This window comes from Callorhinchus milii, unplaced genomic scaffold, assembly GCF_018977255.1.
Source record: "Callorhinchus milii isolate IMCB2004 unplaced genomic scaffold, IMCB_Cmil_1.0 Scaffold4, whole genome shotgun sequence".
In the NCBI taxonomy this organism is placed as follows: Eukaryota; Metazoa; Chordata; class Chondrichthyes; order Chimaeriformes; family Callorhinchidae; genus Callorhinchus; species Callorhinchus milii.
The window spans coordinates 74905181-74930303 of NW_024704745.1; the positions used below are offsets into that span (position 1 = coordinate 74905181).

At 42.0% G+C, this 25123-nt stretch overlaps 1 protein-coding gene across 1 annotated transcript in view; it reads left to right on the forward strand.

The window, feature by feature from the left end:
- Positions 1–24584, forward strand: part of LOC103177234 (anosmin-1) — a 115005-nt gene extending 90421 nt beyond the window's left edge. Inside the window, exons 6-14 of the mRNA XM_042334688.1 lie at positions 458–587; positions 7784–7989; positions 8861–9005; positions 11811–11963; positions 15573–15667; positions 17387–17558; positions 18950–19170; positions 20698–20839; positions 23512–24584. Coding sequence (XP_042190622.1) covers positions 458–587; positions 7784–7989; positions 8861–9005; positions 11811–11963; positions 15573–15667; positions 17387–17558; positions 18950–19170; positions 20698–20839; positions 23512–23564 — 1317 coding nt within the window. The 3' untranslated portion in view covers positions 23565–24584. The remainder of the gene's footprint in view (positions 1–457; positions 588–7783; positions 7990–8860; positions 9006–11810; positions 11964–15572; positions 15668–17386; positions 17559–18949; positions 19171–20697; positions 20840–23511) is intronic.
- Positions 24585–25123: the final 539 nt, after the last annotated feature.

Below are 25123 nucleotides of genomic sequence, written 5' to 3' on the forward strand. Positions count from 1 at the left end.
CATGGGTTGCGACCACAGAGGTCAACAACAACTTGCACTTAAATAGCGCCCTTCATGTGGGATAAAGTTCCGGAGCTCTTCATAGTGGCGGAGAAGGAGGGGGGAGGTGACTGTAAGCACGATCAAAAAGGAAGGTCTTTAGGTGGGATTTGAAGGTGGGGAGGGAGGGGGCAAGCCAGAGGGTTTGAGGGAGAGAGTTCCAGAGTTTTGGGGCTCAGTGGCTGAAGGCACGGCCACCAATGGTGAAACAGAGGGGACAAGGGACAATTAGGAGACCGGCGCCAGCTGAGCGGAGGCAGCAGGTGGTGGAATGGGGGGTAAGCAGGTTGGAGAGGTAGGGAGATTAGCAATCGCAGATCGCAGATTAGCAATTTAATGCCATTGTCACTGTGAAGGTTTGAAAAGATCTCTCCTAACAAAATATATTGGTGTTTAATCCTCTCCCCCCCACCCTCAGACCACCGAAGAGCGAGTCCAGTTGCCTAACATCCGCCCCAGCAGGTGGTATCAGTTTCGAGTGGCAGCAATTAACGTTCACGGCACTCGAGGATTCACCGCTCCCAGCAAGCACTTCCGCTCATCAAAAGGTTTGTAATTTCTCGCATCTAATGCTAACCCAGAACACAAAGATTCCCTTAACCTCTTTTTCCTTCCTACCTCTACGACCCCCACCCGCCGCCCACCCTCTCCCCCCCCAACCCCCTTGGCTATCAGTCACAGTCTTGAAGCAGGTGGATTTTTCCATGATTTAGCTAAGTGCCTAAAATAACTGTGGCTTTTGTGGTGCATAAAGTTAATAGCTCTGTCAGAATGAAGCATTCCTCTCCATTGTGTTCATCCCCACTCAGTAAATCTAACTTTTACAATTGCAACCGTGTTTTATGTCAAGGTCATCACTGATCGTGAACGAAATAGGTTTTTGAAATAAAATTCAGGATTGAATATACAGTAAACCTTACATAGATCATACCAGTTGGGATCAAACATTTAATAAGAATTATGCAAAGTATGAGTTATATCAAACTCGCATAGAATATTAACTCTTTAACAGGACTGGACCAGATGAAATGGAGGTGTGGGAGGGTGGGGTGCCCAATGAAATCATCCCACAGGCTGCCAGTCAAACCACCCTGACTTAGTTGATTATACTTTTTTATACAGATAATAATAATTATAATCTTTGCATTTGATATGGCGCCTTATTACGTCATTGAAGCGTCTCAAAGCACTTCACAGAATATGCTGTAAAGTGTAGTGACTGTGTATTTTGTGGGCGACTAATGCGAGTTTTACTGTAGTTTTTTTAAAAAATAACAGAAACAAATACTGCAATGAAGAGAGATAGTTTGTACCGGCCGCTTATTTTTCTGGGATTAAAGCTCCCGTCATTGCCGTGTTGGGATCTAACACCATCGAGCCTTTGCTCCGTGCTTACAATTCTAATTACCGTTGGGAATTGAAACGTCTGCTAGTGTGGGTGAACATTGCAGGTTAAACTGCTTTTTAATTCAGACAGAGATCATGCTGAAGAAAGCTCGCCAACATGATGTTCAGATGGGATCCTGTAGCTCAGTGGTTAGAGCACTCGCCTCGCAAGCGAGAGGCCTGGGTTCAATTCCTTTCTCCACACACTTGATAATAATCCCTCAAGAAAAAAAAGAAAGAAAACATTTATAATAAAATAATAATTTGGTCACTCATTCCAGGACTGTTTGTGGGACACTGCTGTGCGCAATTGACTGCCACACAAATATACAGTCAATTCACTTTACAGTATATTTTGGGAAGCGCTTTGAGACGTCTAGAAGACGTGAAAAGCACTATAACAAATGCAAGGATTATTATTATAAATGTGATGCTGAGGATCGATCAATTGATTGATTGACTGACAGTGTGCACAGCCCCTCTCAGCTATGCTGTGAGTGTTACCTGAAATAAGGTACATTAGTCCCATCAGTTAAGCTCAGCTGGTAGCAGTACCAATACCCTTGCATTTTATTGCACCTTATCACATCACTGACAAATCTCAAAGCGCTTCACAGGAATTTAAAGTGTAGTAACTGTGTATTTTGTAGATGAATTCAGCAGCCAATTTGCACACAGAAATGGGGGGGAATTGTTGGTCAAGTTGTTCAGAGGGAGGTTAAAGATACCATGACACTGTTCGAAAAGAAAAGGGAGTTTCTCTTGGTGTCCTGGCCAACAATCCCTCACCTAGAATTGATCATTCACATCATGGTTGAGTGTGGGACTTTGCTGTGCTCAACTTGGCTGCTGCATTTGCCTATAAAATATATAGTCACTACATTTTACAGTGTATTCTGTGTAGCGCCTTGTCACATCATCCCGTAGTGAAAGGAATGAAATGTAAAGATTATTATCACTGTTGACCTTATGAACAGGAGGATTGTTCAGCAACAACGACAACAACAAAATTACACTTGTATAGCGCCTCTCACGTCGGGAGGACATCTTTCACACAATCTCCTTTGTAGACTGACAATGCCTGTGCGCCCAAAGCAATGGAATGGTTTATCTTCCAGAATGTTTGTTAACCTTATTCTCATAATACATAAAAACAAATCTATTGAAGCATTTCAAATTCCATATTAAAATCTCACATAATGGAATACATACTCATCAAAAGCGTGTAAATCAAATCTGAAGCAAGCAGAGGTCTCGACTGTAATGATTCCCTTTGATGGCCCTTGGAGACCAATAAGTTTTTTTTACAACGTAATACAGCTGGTCGCTGAATGAAAGGCAGAGAAAGTTAAAATGCAAAGTCACTTCTTTAATCTGACTGGAGTTCTGAAGAATGAAGTGTTACGCTTTGCATTGATATTGCTGTTGAAGACCCTAATCATTCATGTTCATGTTTTCTCTCCTTACTGTCTATTCCTCACCTCAAAGCTATGGACGTCTTGTTTGCAGATACACCACAAGAGGAAAAAGTATGCATATATAGTGGATCTGCATTGATAATAATCTTTGCAATCAATATAGCTTCTTGCCATGTCATTGAGACATCTCAAGCGCTTCACAGGATTTCACTTTAAAGTAGTGACTGTGTTTTTGTAGGTGTAAGCAGCGGTCAATTTGCACACAGAAATATCCCGCAGACAGCCGTAAAGTGAATCATCAATGTTATCTGGGGGACTGTTGTCCAGGATACCAGCAGAAATTCTCTTCCCTTTTTGAATGGTGCCATGGGAATCTTTAACATCAGTCCGAGACTGTGAGTTTGCGATGATGGGCTTGAACCCACAACCTTCTGACTCTGTGGCGAAAGTGCTACCGATCGATCCAGCCTGACACCTGCACTGCATCCCCACCGCACCAGCCTAAGGAGATGAAATTTGCAGCCTTTTCCAGTTCTCAAAGGGAAAAGGTTATTAAACACTGCAAATATTACACCAACATTTTACTTCAAATCAGTTTCGTAAATTAGTTTTCCAAACAGGTTAGCGGGGAAAAGAAAACCTTGGAAAATGTTATATTCCAAGCACCGGTTGATAATATTCTTATCAGTTAAACCAGTGGAACTGAAAGACTGAAAGCATTGCATGTTTACAGCCCCCTCATTCAAATAAGTCTTCAGCGCTAATACAGTGTAGTATTACAAATCGCAGTGAAGCAGATCACAAACTCGCTTTAAACCTCGATTCAAATTAATCCTTGATAAGAACTACTTTGGTGGCTTGTAATCTGGGGGTTTGGCCATATCCAGTGGAATACGAAGAGGAATTTAATGATGAGATGTAGGATGTTCAGTTATTTGATGCTGAAATGCAGGTTCTATTATCTAGGATATGAGTTTTAAGTGTGTCTTTGCCTCGCTCAATGCAGCTGCAGGGGCTCAGGAGATTAATAGAGCCAAGCGGTAAGTAGCAAGCACGATATTAATGGTGTTCAAAAGGGCAATGCTTTTCCTTTGTTTGGAGATATGATGCACGAGAATGAGGGTTGAAATTGCACTATTTGCATCCAAATTCAAAACCGGATGAGCTAAAGTAATAATAATAAGCCTTACATTAGATACAGCACCTTTCATATCAGGAAGACATCCCGAAGAGCTTCACAGGATTTACTCTAAAGTGTAGCAGCTGTGTATTTTTTAAGCAAATGTAGCAAACAATTTGCACACAGCATTGTCCCGCAAACAGGTATTACGTGAGCGACCAATTTTATCTGGGGGATTGTTGGCCAGGACAAATAGTGCCTGGAATCTGTAATGCCCACCTGAGCAGTCAGACGGGATTGCAGTTTAATGTCTCATCCGAAGGATAGCACCTCCTGTGCTGCACTGGAGTGTCAGAAGATTGTGTGTTCGAAGTCCCGATATGATGCTTGAACCCACAATATTCTGAATCCGAGGTGAGTGTGCTACCAACTGAGCCAGGCGGATACCTTAAAATGCTCATAAAGAGAATAATACTACTAATAATAATCCTTGATATAGCGCTTTTCATGTCTTCGAAACGTCTCAAAGCGCTTCACAGAATATACTGTAAAGTGAACTGACTGTATCTTTGAGGGTGAAACGCGGCAGCCAATTGCGTACAGCAGTGTCCCACAAACAGTCGACGATTGAAGTGACCAATTTATTATTGTTTTTTTTCTTGAGGGATTATTATCAGGCATGTGGAGTAAGGAAACTTGCCCAAGGTTTCACCGTGCCGGGAATCAAACCCAGGCGAGTGCTCTAACCACTGAGCTACAGAACTCCACATAATGCAGGCAGTTGAGGAAGGGCCCTTTGCACCCTGTGTTTTTCTCTTGGTTTGTGATCACTCCCAACGGTTTTCTTCCACCAAGAAAATGTCCCAAAAATTTGTCAAGCAGTCATAATAATAATAATAATCCTTGCATTTGATATAGCGCCTTATTGTGTCTTCGAGATGTCTCAAAAGCGCTTCACAGAATATACTTTAAAGTGAATTGACTGCATCTTTTGTCGGTGAAACGCAGCAGCCAATTGCACACAGCAGCGTCCTACAAACAGTCATGGATTGAATGACCAAATTATTATTTTTTGTTTTTTTTTGGAAGAATTATTAGCCCCGAAAAAGCGATCCGCTTAGTCAACTAACAACCGGGTTCCTTAGTGCTAGGTAAACAGAGGAGTGTGGAGTAAGGAAACACACAACCGCATAGTTCAGCGAATGTAAACTTTACTTTTCGGAAACAGGAATTCTATTTACGGAAATCATTCGCTTTCCATGACAACAATGTTTACGAGACAAACTTGGAAAGAGACAAAGTGGTGATCCCGGAGACGAATGAGGGGCAATTGTGGTTTTTACACAGCATGCCAGCACTTTACAGAGATAAAGTGCTGAACTCTCTCTCTCTTTCCATCTCTCTCACTCTCTCTTCTGTTTCTCTCTCTCTCAAGATAAGGTAGAGAAGCGCAAGAAGGAAATGGTGTTAAATGAATAAAACAAGCTACCTTTGTAAAACAGCGCACCCATAAAAACTAATCAGGGATTAGAGGCAGAGACCTACGGGATTTAGATTTATGACTCAAAGCTCTTGTATTTTCAGTTTGAGAAATATTCTGGCTGATGGCCAGGTTTTTTTCAGGCTTGAAGTTGCTAACATTCCCAGTTTCGGCCCCGCAATTTCAATCAAAGTTCCGAAAAAAATTCTCTCCCCTTTATGAAGCCGAACTGTTATTGTTACAGCGAAGGATTTTCGTAGCCTGGTTATTAGATCTCATAAACTTCATAGAGCTGTGGGGATGAGACGCCTCAGCGGGACTTTCTGTCAGTCCACATCAATACAAGCAGACCCTTTGATTTGTGATGGGTTTCAGATATTGGAATGAAGGCAAGATACCTCATTCATTACGCTGTGTTTGTGGTTGTCAATGTGAGTTCCCTAGCGCTGACACTTTAGAAGGGCTGTTCTGCTCGGGACAAACACATCTCAGTTGCAATAGGCTCAACTGAATTAATTGCTGCTTCCTCCTCTGTTACATTTGGAGTTAGCACTAATTCCTCTCTTAAGGTTAACATCTGGAAATCTTTACAATGGTAAACCTTAACATCATCACTCACGATAAGCTTGAGTTATTTGCTGTAAATGACAATGGGTCTTCTTTGACTTATTTAACGGATCTTATTTGACCCAAGGCAAAGAGAGAGTAATGGCAGGGAAGCTCCTCCAAATGTTCCTTGTGCTGACATCCGAGGAGATATCATCCTCCAATTGTAATGGTGGGTAGTGCCAAAGAGCATCAGAGGAATATGCATCCTGAGAAGAGGAGGCTGCAATGGGCCACATTGAAAATAGCAGCTCAGCCTTTGTTATATCTGATTTTTCATGCAAAGCTATTTGTTCGTTGTGCACAAAGCTGAACAACACTGTATATGTCTCCCGATGGGGCACTGCTACTCTCGAAACCATGAAGAGCAGCTGTTGCAAACTGCTTTCTCTTCAGAACAGCTGTTCCTCGTGCTAATATTGTTGTGTCAGCCTGGCTCAGTTTGGTCGCACTCTCGCCTCTGAGCTGGAAGGTTGTCGGTTCGAGCCCCACATCAGGACTCTGAACTGGCTGACACTCCAGTGCAGTGCTGGTGGGTGTGCTGCATTGTTGGAGGTACCATCCTTTGGACGAGATGTTAAACCAAGGTCCTCGGTTGCTTGTTCAGGTGGACATTAAAGATCCAATGACACTATTCGAAAAGAGAAGGGAATTTCTCCCCGGGTCCCGTCCAACAATTCCCCAGATACAATTCGTCATTCACTTCATGGCTAAATGTAAGTTGTTGTTACCTGAACGGAGGCAACCTACAGGGTGTTCACAAAATCCTGTTACCCCCATGTGCACTGACCAACAACTGAAATGTGGAAGAATGACGATAATTGTAGTTAGATGTATTTAATTGTATTTAGACGTCCTGAGGATTGGTGTGTGTGAGCGCCATCATTTTCATGGCAGATAATATCCTTCACTATGTTCGACGCCACATCTTCTATAACATGGATGGAGTGAGAAGAGAGAGAGTGAGGAGGAAGTTATTGGTTTCAGGCATTGTTACACTTAACTCATCATCAACAGAAAATAAAAAATCATTGTAAGAATAAAACCAGGGGTAACAGGACATTGCGAACACCCTGTACAAAGAAATGAGGCTTTCCTGAAAACAATTCTGCTCATCTTTTCTTCGCTTGGAGTAAACCCCTATTCTTCTTGTTCCTCTTAGAAATTGTAATTCTAAGATGACCCCTTTTTAATTCCCCAAAAACAAATGCTTGTGCTGTATACTTTATAGTCAAGTTTTTTAAAAAAATTCAGACTTTGCATCTGACTTCCTCTCTAGAATCCGTCAAGAAATGTCCAATAGTTACATAATTCATGAATTTTCTTGTTGCAAATTTTACTCTTTACTGGACTCATTGAGACTTGTATTACATTTGAATCTTAATCAACTGACCCTGCGTTTGTAGAAGTAGGATTTATTTGAAGGAGGGCTTCAAGCCAGAAGGAGAGGAGGACAGCGGGAGGGCGATGAGGGGAGATGGAGTAGTAGAGGGAGAGAGTTCCAGAGGTAGGAGCATAGGAACTGAACCATCAGTTGCTGAGTGAGCTGAACAGAGGGGATGAACAGAAGAGCAGGGTGAGAGAAGATCAGTGGGATAAACAGCCGCCAGTGAGAGGATTTGTAGGTGAGGATAGAAGCGGACTACTGAATCCGCAACTTATAGGCGAAACAAAAGCAAATTGGAGTCGAATCATTAGCTTTTCTGCTCAACTCCTGCCCTTCAATGGTTTCAGATCCCTCCGCTCCCCTGGCTCCGTCCAACGTGAGGGTCGGCAACTTCACTGCCAGCAGCGACGGCACCATGAGCACCAGGATTGTCTGGGATGTCCTGGAGGATCCCGATATCCCAGTTCATCATTACAAAGTCTTCTGGAGCTGGAGCGTCAATGGGAAGTCCATGGTCCCGACCAAGAAGAAGCGAAGGAAAACCGTGAACGGGGTGAGAGGTTGAAAAAGCCCTGGGGCACATAGGAACAGGAGTAGGCCTTTCAGCCCTCGAGCCTGTTCCATCATTCTATTACATCATGGCTGATCTGTAACTCAACTCCAATTACCTGCCTTTGCCGCATATCCCTTGATACCCTGACCTAACAAAAATCTATCCACCTCAGTCTTGAAAATCTGAATGGATTCAGCATCCAAAGCCTTTTGGGGCCTTTTGGGGCAGAGAGTTCCAGGTTTCCACTACCCTTTGCATGAAAAATTGCTTCCTGGTTTCATTCCTAAATGGTCTAAGTTTATCCCCCACTCCCCACCCTCCCACCCCACCCACCCATTCTGGATTCGCCCGCCAGACAAAATAGTTTCTCTGTAAGGCAGAAAGAAAGGTCTCAAACGAAATAGGGCACTGCCAAGCAGAATCATAGCAGAACATTCCACATGCAAAGCAGCTGTAACATGACAACATTTGTGTGAGCCTCCCTGCCAATTTATAGTACTTGCACATTATTTTAGTCTGCGGAAAGAGGAGTTAACTCGGAAGTGTGTCCAGTAAAACACAAGGATTATTGCTTTTGAAGACTGTTTTGGTACTTGGGGTTGGTTAGAAACATAGAAGCAGGAGTAGGCCATTCAGCCCCTCGAGCCTGTTTCGCCACTCTATAAGATTGTGGCTGATCTGTACCTCAAGTCCAATTACTCGCCCTTGCCCAGTATCCCTTGATACTCTGCCCTAACAAATATCTGTCCACCCTCAGTCTTGAAAATGTGAATGGATCCAGCATCCTGGTTGCCAAGCTGCGAGGAATGAAGGGAAGTTGTGTGGTTGTACCAGATCAATGCACATTAACACAATCTTCCATTCCTTACAGTCTCAAAGCCATGTAGTTTTGGAAGGACTTCAGCCCAACAACAGTTACATGGTGGAACTGCAGGCAGTGACTTACTGGGGTCAAGTGCGTCTAAAAAGTGCTAAAGTCTCGCTGCACTTTTATACTCCCCGAACTCTCGATACAAGTAAGCAATCACTTTCTCTTCTCCCTGTTTTGGCTGTATTTCCTGAAACACATCTGATGTTACTGGATAAGACGGAGAGTGCTACTATTTTTAAAATTGCACTTTAAGGAACCACTTTGCTTTGCAAACGTAGAGGATGTTTTGATGGTGTGGAAGTCTTTTGGAGGCTCGTGTGGAGTACAAACACCAGCATGGACTAGTTGGGCCGAGTGGTCTGTTCCCCACTGTATCATTCTATGTAATCCTTCCTCTTTCAGTCCACTTCCCTGGCCTTTCCTCTTACCACAGGTTGCTGTGGCAATGACCTTTCTTCTCACATTCTAAATCAAAGTTTATTTAAAATATTTTTTATTTCAGGTAAGCATCAAGTCTCATGGTACAAACGAATGAACTAAATGTCTCCCACATTTTGTAAAACATAACGTTTCACACATATTGTACCACAGTTTTTTTGTTATTCATCTCCTAATGTATTCTCCAATCATTCGGCTCTGAGGCACTCCAGGATGCTACCCTGTTTAAAGGGTGCGATATAAATGCAAGTTATTGTTGTTAAACCTGCAAGCCAAAGCCTTAAAGGGTAGGGTGTTTCTAACTGGACAAGTGAGCAGAAAGCTCACCAGACAGTGCTTTCAATGCCTAAGCATTTTTTGTTGGTTAAACTCCATCATCACTATGCTTGAGTATCCAATTCAAGTAGTGTTCCACACACATATTTATGCCACTTACATGGAAGTTTATAGAACAGAATGCGCACTCTCACCCTGGAGGGAAACACCCTGTTCGCTTAATTCCAGAGAATATCAGAGTGCCAAGCTAGGCTATATGAGTTCAAAGTCCCGACGTGGCATTCAAACCCTCATCCTTCTGACTTAAGAGGTGAAAATGAGCCAGTCTAACATTTATTTTCGTCCACAAAATACACAGTCAATTCACTTTACAGTATATTCTGTGAAGCGCTTTGAGACGTCTCGGAAGACATGATAAGGCGCCATATCAAATGCAAGGATTATTATTATTACTGTACTGAATCAGCAAAAGCACAAGAGGAAGAGGAAGCAGTAAATAATTCAGATAAGTGCAGTGTTCTTTTAGCATTCAGTGATGTTGAAGGTGTATTGAGGGACTTTAGCAAGTGACACATCAGACACCAGCGGAAGAGCAGTATTTCCAAGGAAAGCTGCAGTGCAGTGACCTGCGATACCTGACTTCACAGCATATTCTCTTACCCTCTGTGGTCCTTAGCTACCAGACTGACTGGCTAAGCCCAAATCTTGTAATGCCTGGCCTTAGCTTTTAGGAATGAGATTACTTCGAAACCAGTATTTTACATTAAAGCCCTCAAAAGCTGTTGAGATCGGAGATGAGTAAAGGAGAGAATATGTGGAATTACAGAGATTGATTCCTTGTCAGTGCTGACGAGCTGGCTAGTTTTTTTTCTTCAGTAAGTAACCTTAGAGGCTGGTGGAACAGAAGACTATTATCCTTTAAGTGATGTTACAATAGAGTGACCTTTGCTCTCTTGAATCACAGTGAAGGCGATTACTGTCAAAGGAACTTGCTGAACTACCTTTATATTTTCGAATGAGCCAAGTCAGCAGGACAAGAGGGCGAGGGTTCAGGGTTGGGAAGAACAGACACCAGGAAGTACTTCTAGACATGGAGGATAACCAATAGCTGGGGCAGGTTGCCAGACAGGGTGATAGACGCCAGGACACTATAATACTTCTTGCATTCGATATAGCACCTTATCACGTTGATGAGATGTCTCAAAGCACTTCACAGGATATATTGTAAAGTGGATTGACTGTATTTTGTGGGCGAAACCCGGCAGCCAATTGCGCACAGCAGTGTCCCACAAGCAGTCATGGATTGAAGTGACCAATTTGTTATTTTTTTTTGTGAAGGAATTATTAACCCTGGAAAAACGATCCACCAATCGACTAACAACTGGGTTCCTACTCCTCTAGGTAAACAGAGGCGTGTGGAGTAAGGAAACTTGCCCAACATTTCGCCCTGCCGGGAATTGAACCTGGGGCTCTCGCTTGCGAGGCGAGTGCTCTAACCACTGAGCTACAGGACTCCACAAAGCAGAGAATATGTTTCACTCAGAGAGTTGTTAGGATGTCCAATTAAATTGATCCCAATTCCCAGCTCAGGTGCACATCCTTGACTGTCCAGTGCTTTGGGACATCCTCCCGACATGAAAGGCGCTATACAAATGTGATTTGTTGTGGTTGTTGTTGGAATGTCTTGCCAAGCAAGGTGATAGAGGCAGAGTTCATTGTGAGTTTCAAGAGGGAAGTAATAATAATAAGATATCATTTAAGAAACAGCTTGAGATTGTCATGGGAAGACAGTGGGGGCAAGTGTTGTGGTTATATGGACCAAACAACTTTCTTTTTCTAAATCTCACTTGTGATCCTGTGATTCAGCTTATGTTGAAAACTGAGGTCCCATCTACCTGTTCAGGTGGACATTAAAAGTTCTGTGACACTAATCGAAAAGGGAAGGGAGTTTCTCCCAGTATTCTGGCCAACAATTCCCCCAGATAAAATCACTCATTCACTTCATGGCTCTTTGTGTGACATTGCTGTGTGCAAATTGACTGCTGCATCTGCCCACAAATACACAGTAACTGTAATTACAGTAAGTCCTGTGAAGCACTTTGAGATGTCCTTTCGATATGAAAGGCACTGCATTGTATCAAATGCAAAGATCATTAGTAGTAAATGATCTTTCAACCTGACCCTTGTTGTTATTATTATGGGTAATAGGTTTAAATCTATTGTTTCTTCTTTTAAGGGGATCGATCATCTTCAACTAAATCCAGACACGGAGTGGTCAATACCCTCCCTGCCTCCCATGGGAAAAGAACTCTGCGTCTCATTGATGTTGGGGCGCCATTCTATCAGGAAAACCAGCTCCAGGTTAAAATTTACTGGAAGAAAATGGAAGGTAAGCTTCACCATAATGCATAATATCGTTAAACCCACAGTGACGCTAGGCTCTTGTGATTGCTTTGTGTAAAACTGCTGGAAGAATATAGTAATGGGGGACAAGAGGGAATGGTGCATTACAGAAATTAGCCTATTATAGGAAGGTACCATAATGTTTGAGAGAGAGAGTGATCTGTCACAGTAATAGTCATACTAGTGTACAGTACATGAGAATCTGGATTGACATTGTGAAAACCTAACTATAGCATATGGCTCAGATGGTAGCACTCTGCCCTCTGAGTCAGAAGGTTGTGGCTTCAAGCCCTACGTCACATAGTCAGTCTGAGCTGATATTTCAGTTCATTGCTGGGAGCTGATCCTGCATTACTGGAGGTGCCGCCTTCGGTTGAGATGTTCAACCAAGGTCGCAAATGGGTTGCTGCATTTGCCCACAAAAGAAAGGAGAGGGTTTGAGACGCCCTCCTGACGTGGAAGGCGCGACACCAAATGGAAGGAGTGTTATTATTATAGTCTGATGACATTGATGTTCAAATAATGTGAGATGGTAATACAGAAAGGCATCAATTGGATGCTTGCTGCATCAGTGAAAATGTGGCAACTTTATCCTTGTCTTGGTTCGTTTCATGGTTAGCAGTCAATTGAACAGTCAAGGTCAGCCTTCAGCCTCTCTGCCCCCACCCTTTGGAAATCCATCCCTCAGTCGCTTCAACTCGCTCCCTCCCTTGCCTCCTTCATGGCCCGTCTCAAAACCCTCCTCTTTGACTGCACCTTCGGTCACCCTCTTACCCCTATGGCAAAAGAACCAGAGGGGAGATGAGGAGAAATTTTTTTACACAGAGAGTTGTTGTGGTCTGGAATGTTCTACCTGAAAGGGTGATGGAAACAGATTCAATAACTACTTTCAAAAGAGAATTAGATAGGTACTTGAAGAGAAAAATTTGCAAGGATATGGGGAAAGAGCAGGGGAGTGGGATTGATTGGATAGCTCTTCCAAATAGCCAACACAGACCGAATGGGCCGAATGGCCTCCTTCTGTGCTGTAATATTCTATGATTCTATCCTAGCCCTCCAGCCCCCCACCGCCCTCTTGATCCAAACCCCCAGCTCAGGTCCAAATCCCTCACTGTCCAGTGCCTTGGGATGTCCTCCCGACGTGAAAGGCGCATTACAAATGTAATTTTGTTGTGGTTGAACAGTGTGTGGTAAGCATTATGGAGCCTGCTTCTGTAATGGCCTGGAGCGCTGTCCTGGTTGCTTGTGTCTCTGAAACAAAGTTGTCAGCGCAGCTCAATTTCTCATCAAGCCCCACGCATGCCAGCTTCTGATATTCATTACTTCTTATTTATTTTTCAGCTGTCTTTTCTCCGACTCCACAAAGCTTTCCAAATTGCTCGTAGCACTCCTTGCCAGAAAGCGCCCCACTTTCATCAAAGAGTTGCTTTTATCCCTAACTACAAACAAACTTTTGATGTGCAATCAAATGCTAAATGACTTATTAATATGAGTTAGCAGTTTATGACTGTGTGTGTTGATCGAATAAGAACTAGTGACTTAAATAAATGACTTGTGATGTTCCACAGGGGAATGATGCTCATTTTTTAAAAATGTTTTATTCTGATGTTATTTCCAAGAGTGGGTTAACTGAAGTGTTTTGTTTTCTTCCTTACTCCTTCTCTTCCCTCGCCCCACCACACGCCCATATCGGGAGACGCTAAGGCCAATTGTTGCTCTCCACCACTGTCAAGTATGAGAGCTAACTCTACTCAGACCATGGATCAAATCTTTGGCCTTCTTGATATTTTTGTCTCACTCTTCTGCCCTGCAGCATGTTAGGCGTCAGCCTAGCTCAATCGATGGCACTCTCACCTCTGAATCAGAAGTTGTGGGTTAACGTCCCACATTGAAAGTAGTCTAGGTTGATGCTCAGGTGCAGTGCTGGGGGACGATGCATTGTTGGTGGTAGAGTCCTTCAGATAAAACAATAAAATTGGTCATTCACTTCATGGCTGTTTGTGGAACTTTGTTGTGTGGAAAATTGGTAGCTGTGTTCACCTACAAATACACAGTCATGATGTCCTACAATAAAACCTGTGAAAACCTTTGAGACCTTTTGATAAGGCAAGGATTATTATAATTTTTGACTTTGGGTTTTGAGGTCAGTCTCTACGCCGTCAATGAGTCTGACTACCACTAGGGGGCAAAACACAGCATTTTTAAAAATTCAATGGACATGCTGGAAAACAATTACTTAGGTCAGGGAACAAAAGTCTGAATATAGTTACTGACTTGAAACATAGCATTATTGGTTGAGATATATTAGTATTCAAATTGCTATTGAAATGCACTTTGAATAATGCAAGGCGTTGAAATATTTCAAGACTGCGAAATAATTCCCCTTGTTAGGCTCAGGGAACCGCAGTAATTCCCACAAGCAGACTGAATGGAAATCTGTCTTGAAATGGAATAATGGATCTGTTTACAATTCCCAACAAAGTCTTTTCCACAAGAATTAGCCACTTGCCTTTGTCAGAGTACTTGGCACCGTTATTGGTGCAGATGAAATATCTCATTGAACTTTTTCATAACATCTGATTAACACATGGCAGGCAAAAGCAAACACATCACACATGTGAATTGTGTAAAGAGCTATGTCTCATTGGTAACATGCAAGTATGGAAAGGGGGAAGGCAGGGAATGGAACTAAATGGATAGCTCTTCACAACTTTTCTTTGGTCAGCCAGGTGTCTGACACATGCATAAACCCATCACTATGCTTAAGAGTATCCAAACCAGACTGAAAGTTCCAGACATAATAATATAATAATCCTTGATTTGAAGTAGTGCTTTTTCACTTTGTCGAGATGTCTCAATGCATTTCGTAGGACTTTACTGTGAGGTGCAGTCACTGTATATTCCTAGGCAAACAAAACAGTCAATTTGCACACAGCTACAACAACAAATTACACTTGTAGAGCGACTTTCAAGTCAATGTGCCACAAACAGCTATGAGTGACCAATTTTATTTGGGGGGTTTGTTGGCCAGGACACTAGGAGAAACTTCTTTCTCTTTTCAAATAGTGCCATGGGATCTTTAACGTCCACTGGTACAGGCAGATGGGAACATGCCAGTTCAACATCTGATCTGAAGGATGGCACCTCCAACAATGCAGAGGCGAGAGTGCTTGCCATCTACATTTAGAAATTTCTCTGTGTCTTGAATGGAATGTCCTATCTCTCCCTTGGAGGAAACTCATCCTCGTTATCTAATTATGGAGAGTATTAGGGACAGGTTGGTTGGTGGCAGCCCATTCGGCCATTTGATCTCACTGTTCCAAGTACCCACCCTATTACTGCGTCAAGTTGATTCATAAATGCTACGGCATCCTGGCCTCAACCACTTCTCCTGATAATCAGTTCTAGGTGTTAATTAACCTCTGGGTAAAGAAATACTTCCTAGTGTCTTATATTGAGGTACGTGCTCTTTGCAGCTCTTGGCCTGTACCTCCTTGTTCTGCTTTGTTGGGGTATCTGAAAGTATTGTTCTGGGTGTCTGAGGGCCATGTCAGACACAATAGGCTAAAATTCTATGATTCTAACTTGTTCCTAGATCCAGATGCCATTGTTGAGCGTTACCTCGTCCAGTGGATACCGGAGTCCTGCTCGCACAATGAGACCAGAGGTTCAAGCAAAGCCATCTCCCACGTAGGTTCCAAAACACTGCCTCATTTCTGTTTCATGTGACATCGAGAGCATTGAAAGTTAATATAGAAAAGTTAATTGTGAGCTAAATCAGTCTGCTGGGTGCATTAAACATATTGGGGTCCAATTGTGAGTTGGATTAACACTCATGGATAAAAATAGCCTGCCCGTCTTAACCACGTGCAAACCAAGGTATGTGTGAGTGCCCTCAACTATGAAATCGACAACCGATGTGATCACAGTACAATATAATTTATATTTATACAGTTCTTTTCCAGTCAGGAGGACATCCCAAAGCACGTTCAAGAGCGCTGGCTGGGCACCCAAGCTGAGGGTGGGAGCTGATGGGAGTGGGGAGGGAAAAGATGACTGAAAGCACAGTCAAAGAAGTATGTTTTGAGATTAGAGAATCATCTAGATCCTTTTATGCACTGAATTAGCTGATCTCAAACAGGGGAGCGGTTAGGATGGTACATTTGGTCTCAGCATCCCAGGGTTATGGAGGAGTAGATCAGCCAAGGTTCTTGTTCCCAATATGAAAGGCGTAATATAAATGTAAATGTGTATTGATCTGTTCCTAATTCCAATGCGAGGCCTGAAATTCACCTAATCTTACCCGTTAGATCATTTTGTCTTAAACTTTAAAGTCTTGCAGGACTATGGAAAATTCTTAAATTGAGACTCAATTTACTATTATTTATTAAAAGCTGTACCTGTTGCAGCTACACTTGCAACCAAAGGATCCAATATGAAATGTAGATTGACAGACAGACATACAATCAGACATTTCATCTTTATCTATGCTCATCTGGGAGGACTCCTGTGGGAGACTTTGTTCTTCAGTTTCATTTAATGGGCCTTCTTTCTTTTTTCTAGCATTTTCACTTATCCTTGAAAGGTTTGATTTTTGCTTACGCATCTTTATAATAATAAATATAAATGCATAATTTATAATCACTGGGACATCCTGAGACATGAAAGACGTTTTAAATGTGTCATTTTGTTGTTGTTGCCGCGGCTCAGCTTTGTCTGTGTTTTTTATTTTGTTCCCGTGACTTGGCTACGTGCGTGCTCTGTGACGCAGGATGCCAAGCGCCACTTTGACTCTTAATTTGGAAGCTGTTTTTCTGCAGTTCTTATAAAGAACCAAGCTTCCAAATTGAGACCAGATCGACAGATTTTCCACAATTCTGGGAACCGTTAAATGTCACATGTTTAAATGGCCTTATAGAGTAAGACTGGGTGGAATTTCAGACCTCGAAACACAGCTATGATGGAAAGGTGCATGTGTGAGGATTTCAGATAATGGTGACATTGGGTTCAGCAGCAATGTCCCCTTTGCTTGAACAATCCATTAATACTCAGACCAAAGGCACTCACATGAACAAAGCCCAGTTGGGTAGGGTAATGTGTGTAGCCCAATAGAGAGAAAATGGAGTCAAAGTCCTTCAGGAGTGAGAGGAGGGAAAATTGGAGGAGGATGGGTGAAAACAAGTGGGATACATTGAAGCCTGTTTTGGTGCAATTCATTCAGAGCTATCATCCATCTGAAAGATCGTAAATAGATTTTTGTTTCTTCTCCATTTATTTCTAATTGTTAGCTAACAGCATGAAAATATTTCTTGTGATTTGTGATTCACTTGTAGTCTATCTTCCAGCTGTAGAATACAAGGCCAACCCACTGCAATTTGTTATTATATTTTTTTTTACCCACACACGCAGGAAAACTACATCATTCTTCCAGGGCTGCTGTTTTCTTGCAAATACAAGGTTACAGTCCAGGCGATGAGGCCTAAGGGTCAAGGGAAAGCAGAGACTGTGATGTTCATTACTCCGTCTTGCGCCTCTTCTCGAGGCAAGGGTCAAAAACACAACGTCTGTCCCAGCGAGGGTGGTGAGTGCAGCTTCTTGACTGACATGTTGCTCTTTTGAGCTTTCCATTAATATCTGCAGGTGTCTGCAATGTGAACCATGACCCCGGGAAAGCAGAAGGTAATTTATGGTATTTAGTTGTCAGCTTGACGCACTTGGCAGCACTCTCACCTCTGACTCAGAAGGTTGTGAGTTCAAGCCCCACGTAGGGTTTTTGAGCTCATAGCCTTTGGCTCATAAGGGCTCTATATGTGTGCAGGTGCCATCCTTTGGATGAGATGCTAAATTGAGATCTCGTCTGCCTGTTTAGGTGGACATTAAAGATCCATGGTACTAGCTGAAACAGAAGGGAGACTTCACCTCGCTTGCTCCCTAACTGCTTTCAAAACTCATTCACTTTACTTGCACTTTCAGCCTCTTTTCCCTCCAAACCCCAACGTTAAAAAGTATTAAAAATTATTCCTTTTTTTTCCCCTTGGAAATAAGTGTCTGCCAAAGCTGTCAACTAGATGTTCTGCTGTTAGTCATTTTGAAATGAACGCCATGTGTTTAAAAACTGGCAGATGTTCTGTGAACCTGCAAATTTGAGAAGTTTCTTCTACTTGCTGGACTGGCTCAGTTGGTAGCACTCTCGCCTCTGAGTCAGAAGGATATGAATTCAAGCCAACATCAGGACTTGGTACCCATTTAGTCTAAGCTGATAATCCAAGGCAGCGTTGGGGATGTTGCATTTTCAGAGCTGTCTTCCTTCGGATGAGACTTAAGATGGATGTCTCTTTTGCCTGTTCAAGAGGATGTTAAAGATCCCACAGCACTATTCGAAAAAGAGACAAAGAGTTTCTCCCAGTCCTGGCCAATGATTCCGCAAATTAAATCGATCGCTCACTTCATCACAGTCTTAAGATTGAGGGTCAGCCTTTTCGAACTGAGTTGAGGAAACACTTCTTCACTCAGAGGATAGTGAATTTATGGAATTCTCTACCCCAGAAGGCAGTAGATACTCAGTCCTCAAGACTGAGATTGATAGATTTCTAAAGGATAGAGGGATTAAAGGATATGGGGATAAGGCAGGCAGATGGAGTTAAGTTAGAAGATCAGCCATGATCTTATTGATTGGCGGGGCAGGCTCGAGGGGCCAAATGGCCTACTCCTGCTCCTAATTCCTATGTTCTTATCTGTTTGTGGTACATTGCTATGCGCCAATTAAATTGGCTGCCGGGTTTGTCCACAAAATCTACGCAGCCACAACACTTTACAAAATATCCTGTGAAGTGTTTAGCGACGTTTCAATGACAAGATAAAGCACTGTATTAAATGCAAAAATGTATTATTCTTACTGTAGACATGATATAAAAGCACTCATCTTTCACGTGCAAGGCGCTGTGTAAATGTATGCTGTTGTTTCTGTCACAGCCACCAACGTTCCCAAAGTGCTTGTGAAGCCGGAGAACTTATCGGCATCATTCATAATTCACATGGGGAATATTACAGGACATTTCTACTGGAGGATATCGCGAGCCCAGCTCCATCAGCCAGTCACAGGATTCCAGGTTACATGGGCAGAGGTGACCACAGAGAGCCGGCAAAATAGCTTACCAAATAGCATCATATCCCAATCACAGATACTGCCTCCAGTAAGTGACGTTTTGGACATTATTCACTTTTTTAAAAAATATATATATATTCCCCCGCCAAATATTTTCCACTTCATCGTTCCCTCTTGTGAGGTTCCCCCATTTACCCAGGCATCCTTCTTCATCCAGAACAGCAGAGACTACAAGCATTGCTCACTACTGCAAGGCACATCTCAACACGTATCTCTTTGACCGCACTTTCAGTCATCTTTTCCTTCCCTACATCCCTCCCCCCACCCACCCCACCCTTGTTGTTTTCCGCCATTAGGTCGTGTGTCCATCCAGCATTTGTCAAGCCAAGTAGCTTGAGTTGTCTTCCTCATGTGAAAGGTGCTATGTAAATGCAAACTGCATTGTAAGGTTAATGTCAGTATAGGATGGGCGCTCTGACACAATGGAATTCAATTCATCGCTGTTGTGGGATGTTGCTGCGTGTAAATTGGCTGTCAGATTTGCCTATGAAATGTGCATTCACTGTACTTTACAGTAAAATACTGTAAAATTACTTCCTTTTAATGCGAAAGGCACTGTATCAAATGTAAGGATTATTATTATCATAGTCAGCAGGCTAGTGTTTAAAAATTACAAATATCAGTGAGCTCATCCCTGGCTTATATTGTTTTTTGCCACATTTTCCACACCAATATGGTAACCTATCGTACATATGATATGAGAACAGGAAATGGATGGTTCTGTTTCTACCAATGTTCTTGTGTGTTGTAAACACCAAAATAAATAATAGCATTGATAATTCAAATGTAATTACAAAGATAAAACTCCATGCCTGAAAAATAATAATAAATTGGTCACTTTAATCCACGACTGTTTGTGGGACACTGCTGTGTGCAATTGGTTGCCACGTTTCACCACAAAATATAGTCAATTCATTTTACAGTATATTCTGTGAAGCGCTTTGAGACGTCTAGAAGATGTGATAAGGCGCTATGTCAAATGCAAGGATTATTATTATTTATTATAGTTTCAGCTCCCCAATAGACTGGTGAGTAAAAGTTGTACCTGATGTAGCAATAAATTAGTTAAAGCTTCAGAGCTTTCTGTAAAGTGTGATTCAAGTGAACGTGGTTTGTGCGTAGCAATGTCTCACAAATGCATAGAAATTCTCAGCTTGGTTTGAGTACTCTTTAGCACGGTGATAGGTTTCCACATGTGTCAGACACCTGGCTGAGCAAAATACAAACAAATAAAGAGCCAGATGGTGAATTACCAAAATAAAAATGCTCAACCAAATAACTTTTGAATCATCCGAAGTATGTAACTGCATATTGTTCTTGGAATACATACTATGAAGTTCTCTCTCACGCACGCACGCACGCATACATACACACACACGCACAATCTCTCTCACTTTCAAACTACACAGTCACCACACTTTACGGTAAATCCTGTGAAGTGCTTTGAGACGTCCTCCCGACGTGAAGGGCGCTATGTCAAATGACCTACCAGTGACAGCTTTGTTTTAAAGATTTCAAATGTTCAAACGCTGAAATATTCTGTTCCTCTTTTCAGGACCACCACACGCTCATTGTGCCCAATCTGCGGCCATCAACATACTACAGATTGGAGGTACAGCTGCTCACTACAGCTGGAGAGGGACCAGCAACCGTCAAAACATTCCAGACACCCAGCTTAACTTCCTCTCGCTTACACAGTAAGCACCGCTCTTCAATACATTCTGACTCTTGTGTCACTTTTGTTGCTTTACAAGCTGCAGATTTTACATTACTTTGCTTGTCAAAATTTTCTGTGAGAGGCTGACATGCGTAAATGCAAGTTATTGTTGCAATTACCAAGTGATCATTTTTTGGGGGAAAAATTACATGAATTGCTTTTTGGAAGCCGGGATAGTTGTGCTTTGTTCCATCTTTGCTGTAGAGCGAGAGAGGAGAAAAAACAGCGCTGAATCCCAGCTCAGTCTATGTCTCACACAGACAGGCTGGGAATTGATGCCTCTGAGGCAAATGGAGAAGCAAAGATCACAGACAGATAAAGGGCAAATGGTCTCCAAACAGTCCCAGGCTTCATGCCGTGCAGCTTGGGTATATCACAAGCTTTAGTTATATAGAGGCTTACTTACCCAGGCTCAGAATTTCACTTAGTTTTTACTTTTAAATTGAAAATTGTGGAAAATTCTTCAATTCCTGCTTAATTTTGCAACACGGTTCTTTTAAGAAGTGTGGAAAAGTAGGTCCAAACGAATCCTGAATACGTAAGAAAACAGGAACAGAAAGAGGCTGTTTACACTCAGCCATGTCCCACAAACAGCCATGAAATTAATTACTAATTTTATCTGGGGAATCGTCAGCCAGAATACCTGGAAAAACTCCTTTTACTTTTTGAATAGTTTTTGGGATCTTCTAAGGCCACTTGAGCAAACAGACTGAACTATGCAGTGATCCCCCGATATTGTATTGGAGTGTCAGTCTAGACTGTGAGCTCAGAAATACAATATGGGGTTGAATCCACAACCTTCTTGAGTCAGAGGTAAGAGAGTTACCCACTAAGTTTTGCCCAGAAAATATAGTCAATTCACTGTATATTCTATAAAGCGCTTTGAGACGTCTCGAAAACGTGATGAGATGCTTTATCAAATGCAAGGATTATTATTGTTTATTATATACGTTTCCATTGTGGAAACTTAGTGTCATGGAGGAGGTTAAGAGAGTGCCTTATGTTGTACTTCTGTCTCAATCTGGTAGTTCTGAACTAAACTTTTTTATTTTTATGTGTGTCTCAATAATCTGTCTGTCTGCCTCTGTCTAGCAAAATCACACTGTATTGAAGTGACATCTGAACACTGTTAGGGAAGGGCGTTTCTCCCATTGTCATGACCAACAATCCTCCAGATAAAATCTGTTATCCACTGTTCTGGGGACTTTGCTGTGTGCAAATTGGCTGCCACATTTGCCTACAATACTGTGAAGCACTTTGATAGAATATCCTGACTTGAAAGGCATTATACTTATAGCAAGATTTTATTATTATTTTCATTACGAAGTTGTCACCCTTGATCTAAAGACCGCCCGCAAAGTGAATCATAATTACTCGGAATACACTGTCCTTAAAAGTTTGGCAGCTTGACTTGAAATCCTGTAAGCCATGCAGGGCTGTGCTAACATTCCACTTCTCTCAAGAACCAGCTTGTTTCACATCCCTTTAAACATAAAATCCATCACCTTGTGACCTACATATTTGTCTTTCTGAAGAGCAAAGTTGTGGCTTCAGTGTGGTTCATGTAACAGTGTTTGTGGAGTCCCATAGCATGGTGGTTAGCGTGCTCACCTCTCAAGTGAGAGGATCTGGGTTCGATTGCTGGGCAGAGGCGAAACCTTAGGCATGATTCCTTACTCCATATTTCTCTGTTCACCTAGCAGTAAGTAGGAACCCAGATATTAATCGATTGACGGTAAATTTTCAGGGGTAATGATCCCTCAAAAAAAATCTAGTCACGCAATACACAACTGTTTGTGGCACACTGCTATGTTTCACCCACAAGCTGTAAAATCAATTCACTTTGCAGTATATTCTATGAAGTGCTTTGAGATATCTCAATGAGGTTATAAGGCATTGTATCAAATGCAAGGATTGTTATGATAATTATTATTTAATTTATGGCTGTTCCCTTATTCCCCAGTGGATTGATTTTAAGATCCTTGTTCTGACCTTCAAATGCCTCAATACCCCTGCTCCCACCCTACCTGTGCCATGTCCTCCAGTCCCCACCCAACCTTCCACTCCACAGGCTGTGCTGTCAGTCACTATACTCCCCTCTGGAACACCTCATCTTCTGCAGCTGTAGCTCAGTGGTTAAAGCACTCGCCTCGCAAGCGAGAGATCCGGGTTTGATTCCCGTCAGGGGGAACATCTGTCTTATTTCCTTATTCCACACTCCTTTGTTCACCTAGCAGTAAATAGGAACCCGGTTGGCGGATATCTTTGTTGGATGTTATAATTTGTTCCAAAAAAAATAAATTGGTCACTCAATCCATGACTGTTTGTGGGACACTGCCGTGTGCAATTGGCTGCTGCGTTTTTCCCACAAATATACAGTCAATTCACTTTACAGTATATTCTGTTAAGCGCTTTGAGATGTCTCGAAGACGTGATAAGGCGCTATATCAAACGTAAGGATTATTATTATTATCTTGTATTCCTTCCCTCTGTTTTTCCTTCTGAAACATGACTTGGTTAACCATGCTTTTGGTCATCTCCCCACAATATCCCATCCTCTTCCAGATCCCATTATCTGAGACATTGTCCTACATGGAAAGGCCCTTTTACAAGTGTACATTGTTGTTGAATCTCCCGCTCTCTTTCCTCAAGGTCCCCGAATGAAACATCACCATCAGCAGAAACCAGTATCCGTGAAATACTGAAGTCACTTGAGGTCGACCAAGGATGGAAAATGTTTAAGGACTGTTGACGCGAGGAGAAAAGCAATGCCTCACTTCCTCCCCCTCTCCAAGTTGAGAGGAAGCAAAAGAATGTGTCCCTTCGAGAAGCCCCTTTTAAAGCTGATCAAACCAGTGCCATAAAGCTTGTATACTTCAATGTAATCGTCACTGTATAATGTCTTCAAAGGGTGGCTCTGAAATTGTGCTATTTATTAACTTCTGTTTCTGTTGAATGTGCTGATCCTCATTATATATGCAATGATGTGTGCACATTCCCTCTGGATGCTGCTATCAGGCAGGTGTGTTGGAGAATGCGACTGAAATCCGCATATTTTAATTGGGAAATGAGAATCATGTCAGTTACTTAATCTATTGCATGTAATAAAGTTATTAAATTATAATGTAAATGAATCTTATCAGATGTTGGCAAAATATGGTTGCATGATAGATCCCGTCAGTGTTCAGTTTAGGCATGACTTCCATGTCTATGTTACCTCTGCTGAATATATTAACTTGACCGCAGTTTACAGAATAATTAACAAAAGTGTATATGTACAAATTATTTACTTTTTAATATCGGAATGATGTAGTATTACTGAATTGGTTGTAGAAATCGTGTTCCTCATTGCAGTCCTTGTTTTTTTTAGAACAATATTTATTAAGCAATTTTGCCTGTGTATTTTTTTTGTTCTGTTTAGTGCGTCTGTGTCGTCTTTGGGATAGCAAACCTCTTGTAAAGACATTTTGTAAAAATGGAATTGTAAATAGAGTTTGTTGTAAGTTACATTCCCCAATATTTTCATGTTAGGCTTTGTACATAGTGTTGAAGTATTAAAGACCTCTTTTTCCCTCATCCACAAAAATATGGACAAAGTGTACAACCAATCGCAAGTATTTTGTATCCATTATTTTCCTTTTGATTAACAAATATTGGGTGGCTGCCTAGCGCAGTTGGTAGTGCTTTCCACTGAGTCATGAAACTTGTGGGTTCAACCCCCCCCCCCCGCCAGAGTTCTGAGCTCACAGTCTAGTCTGACACTCCGGTACAGTGCTGGGGATGCCCTGCATTGTCGGAGATGTCAGCCTTCTGCCAGGATATTAACCTGAAGGCCTGTCTGTTCAATTGGATGTCACAGTACTCCAAAGAGAAGGGAGTTTCTCCCAATGTCCTGGCCAATGATTCCTCCAGAATTGGTCATTCACTTCCTGGCTGTTTGTGGGACACGGCTGTATGCAAACTGACTGCTTCATTTACAAATAGTCACCACACTTCATACCAATTACCTGTGAAATGTGTTAAAACTTTTCTGTCTTTCAAATGCTTAGGAAATTAAGCACTTGTAAGACAGAAAAGTTTTAACACCTATTCCTGCGCACAGAATTTCAAAGTGAGTCATTTAATAGCAGGAGTTGCTATAAGTGAATTTCACGTTTTCAAGCCATGACTCTTTACCCATAGAGTAACTCTCTGATCATCAACAAATATGCTAAACTCAAGTGCGTGTTATTCTCTGATCAGCTAATTTAATAAACTTGGGAGT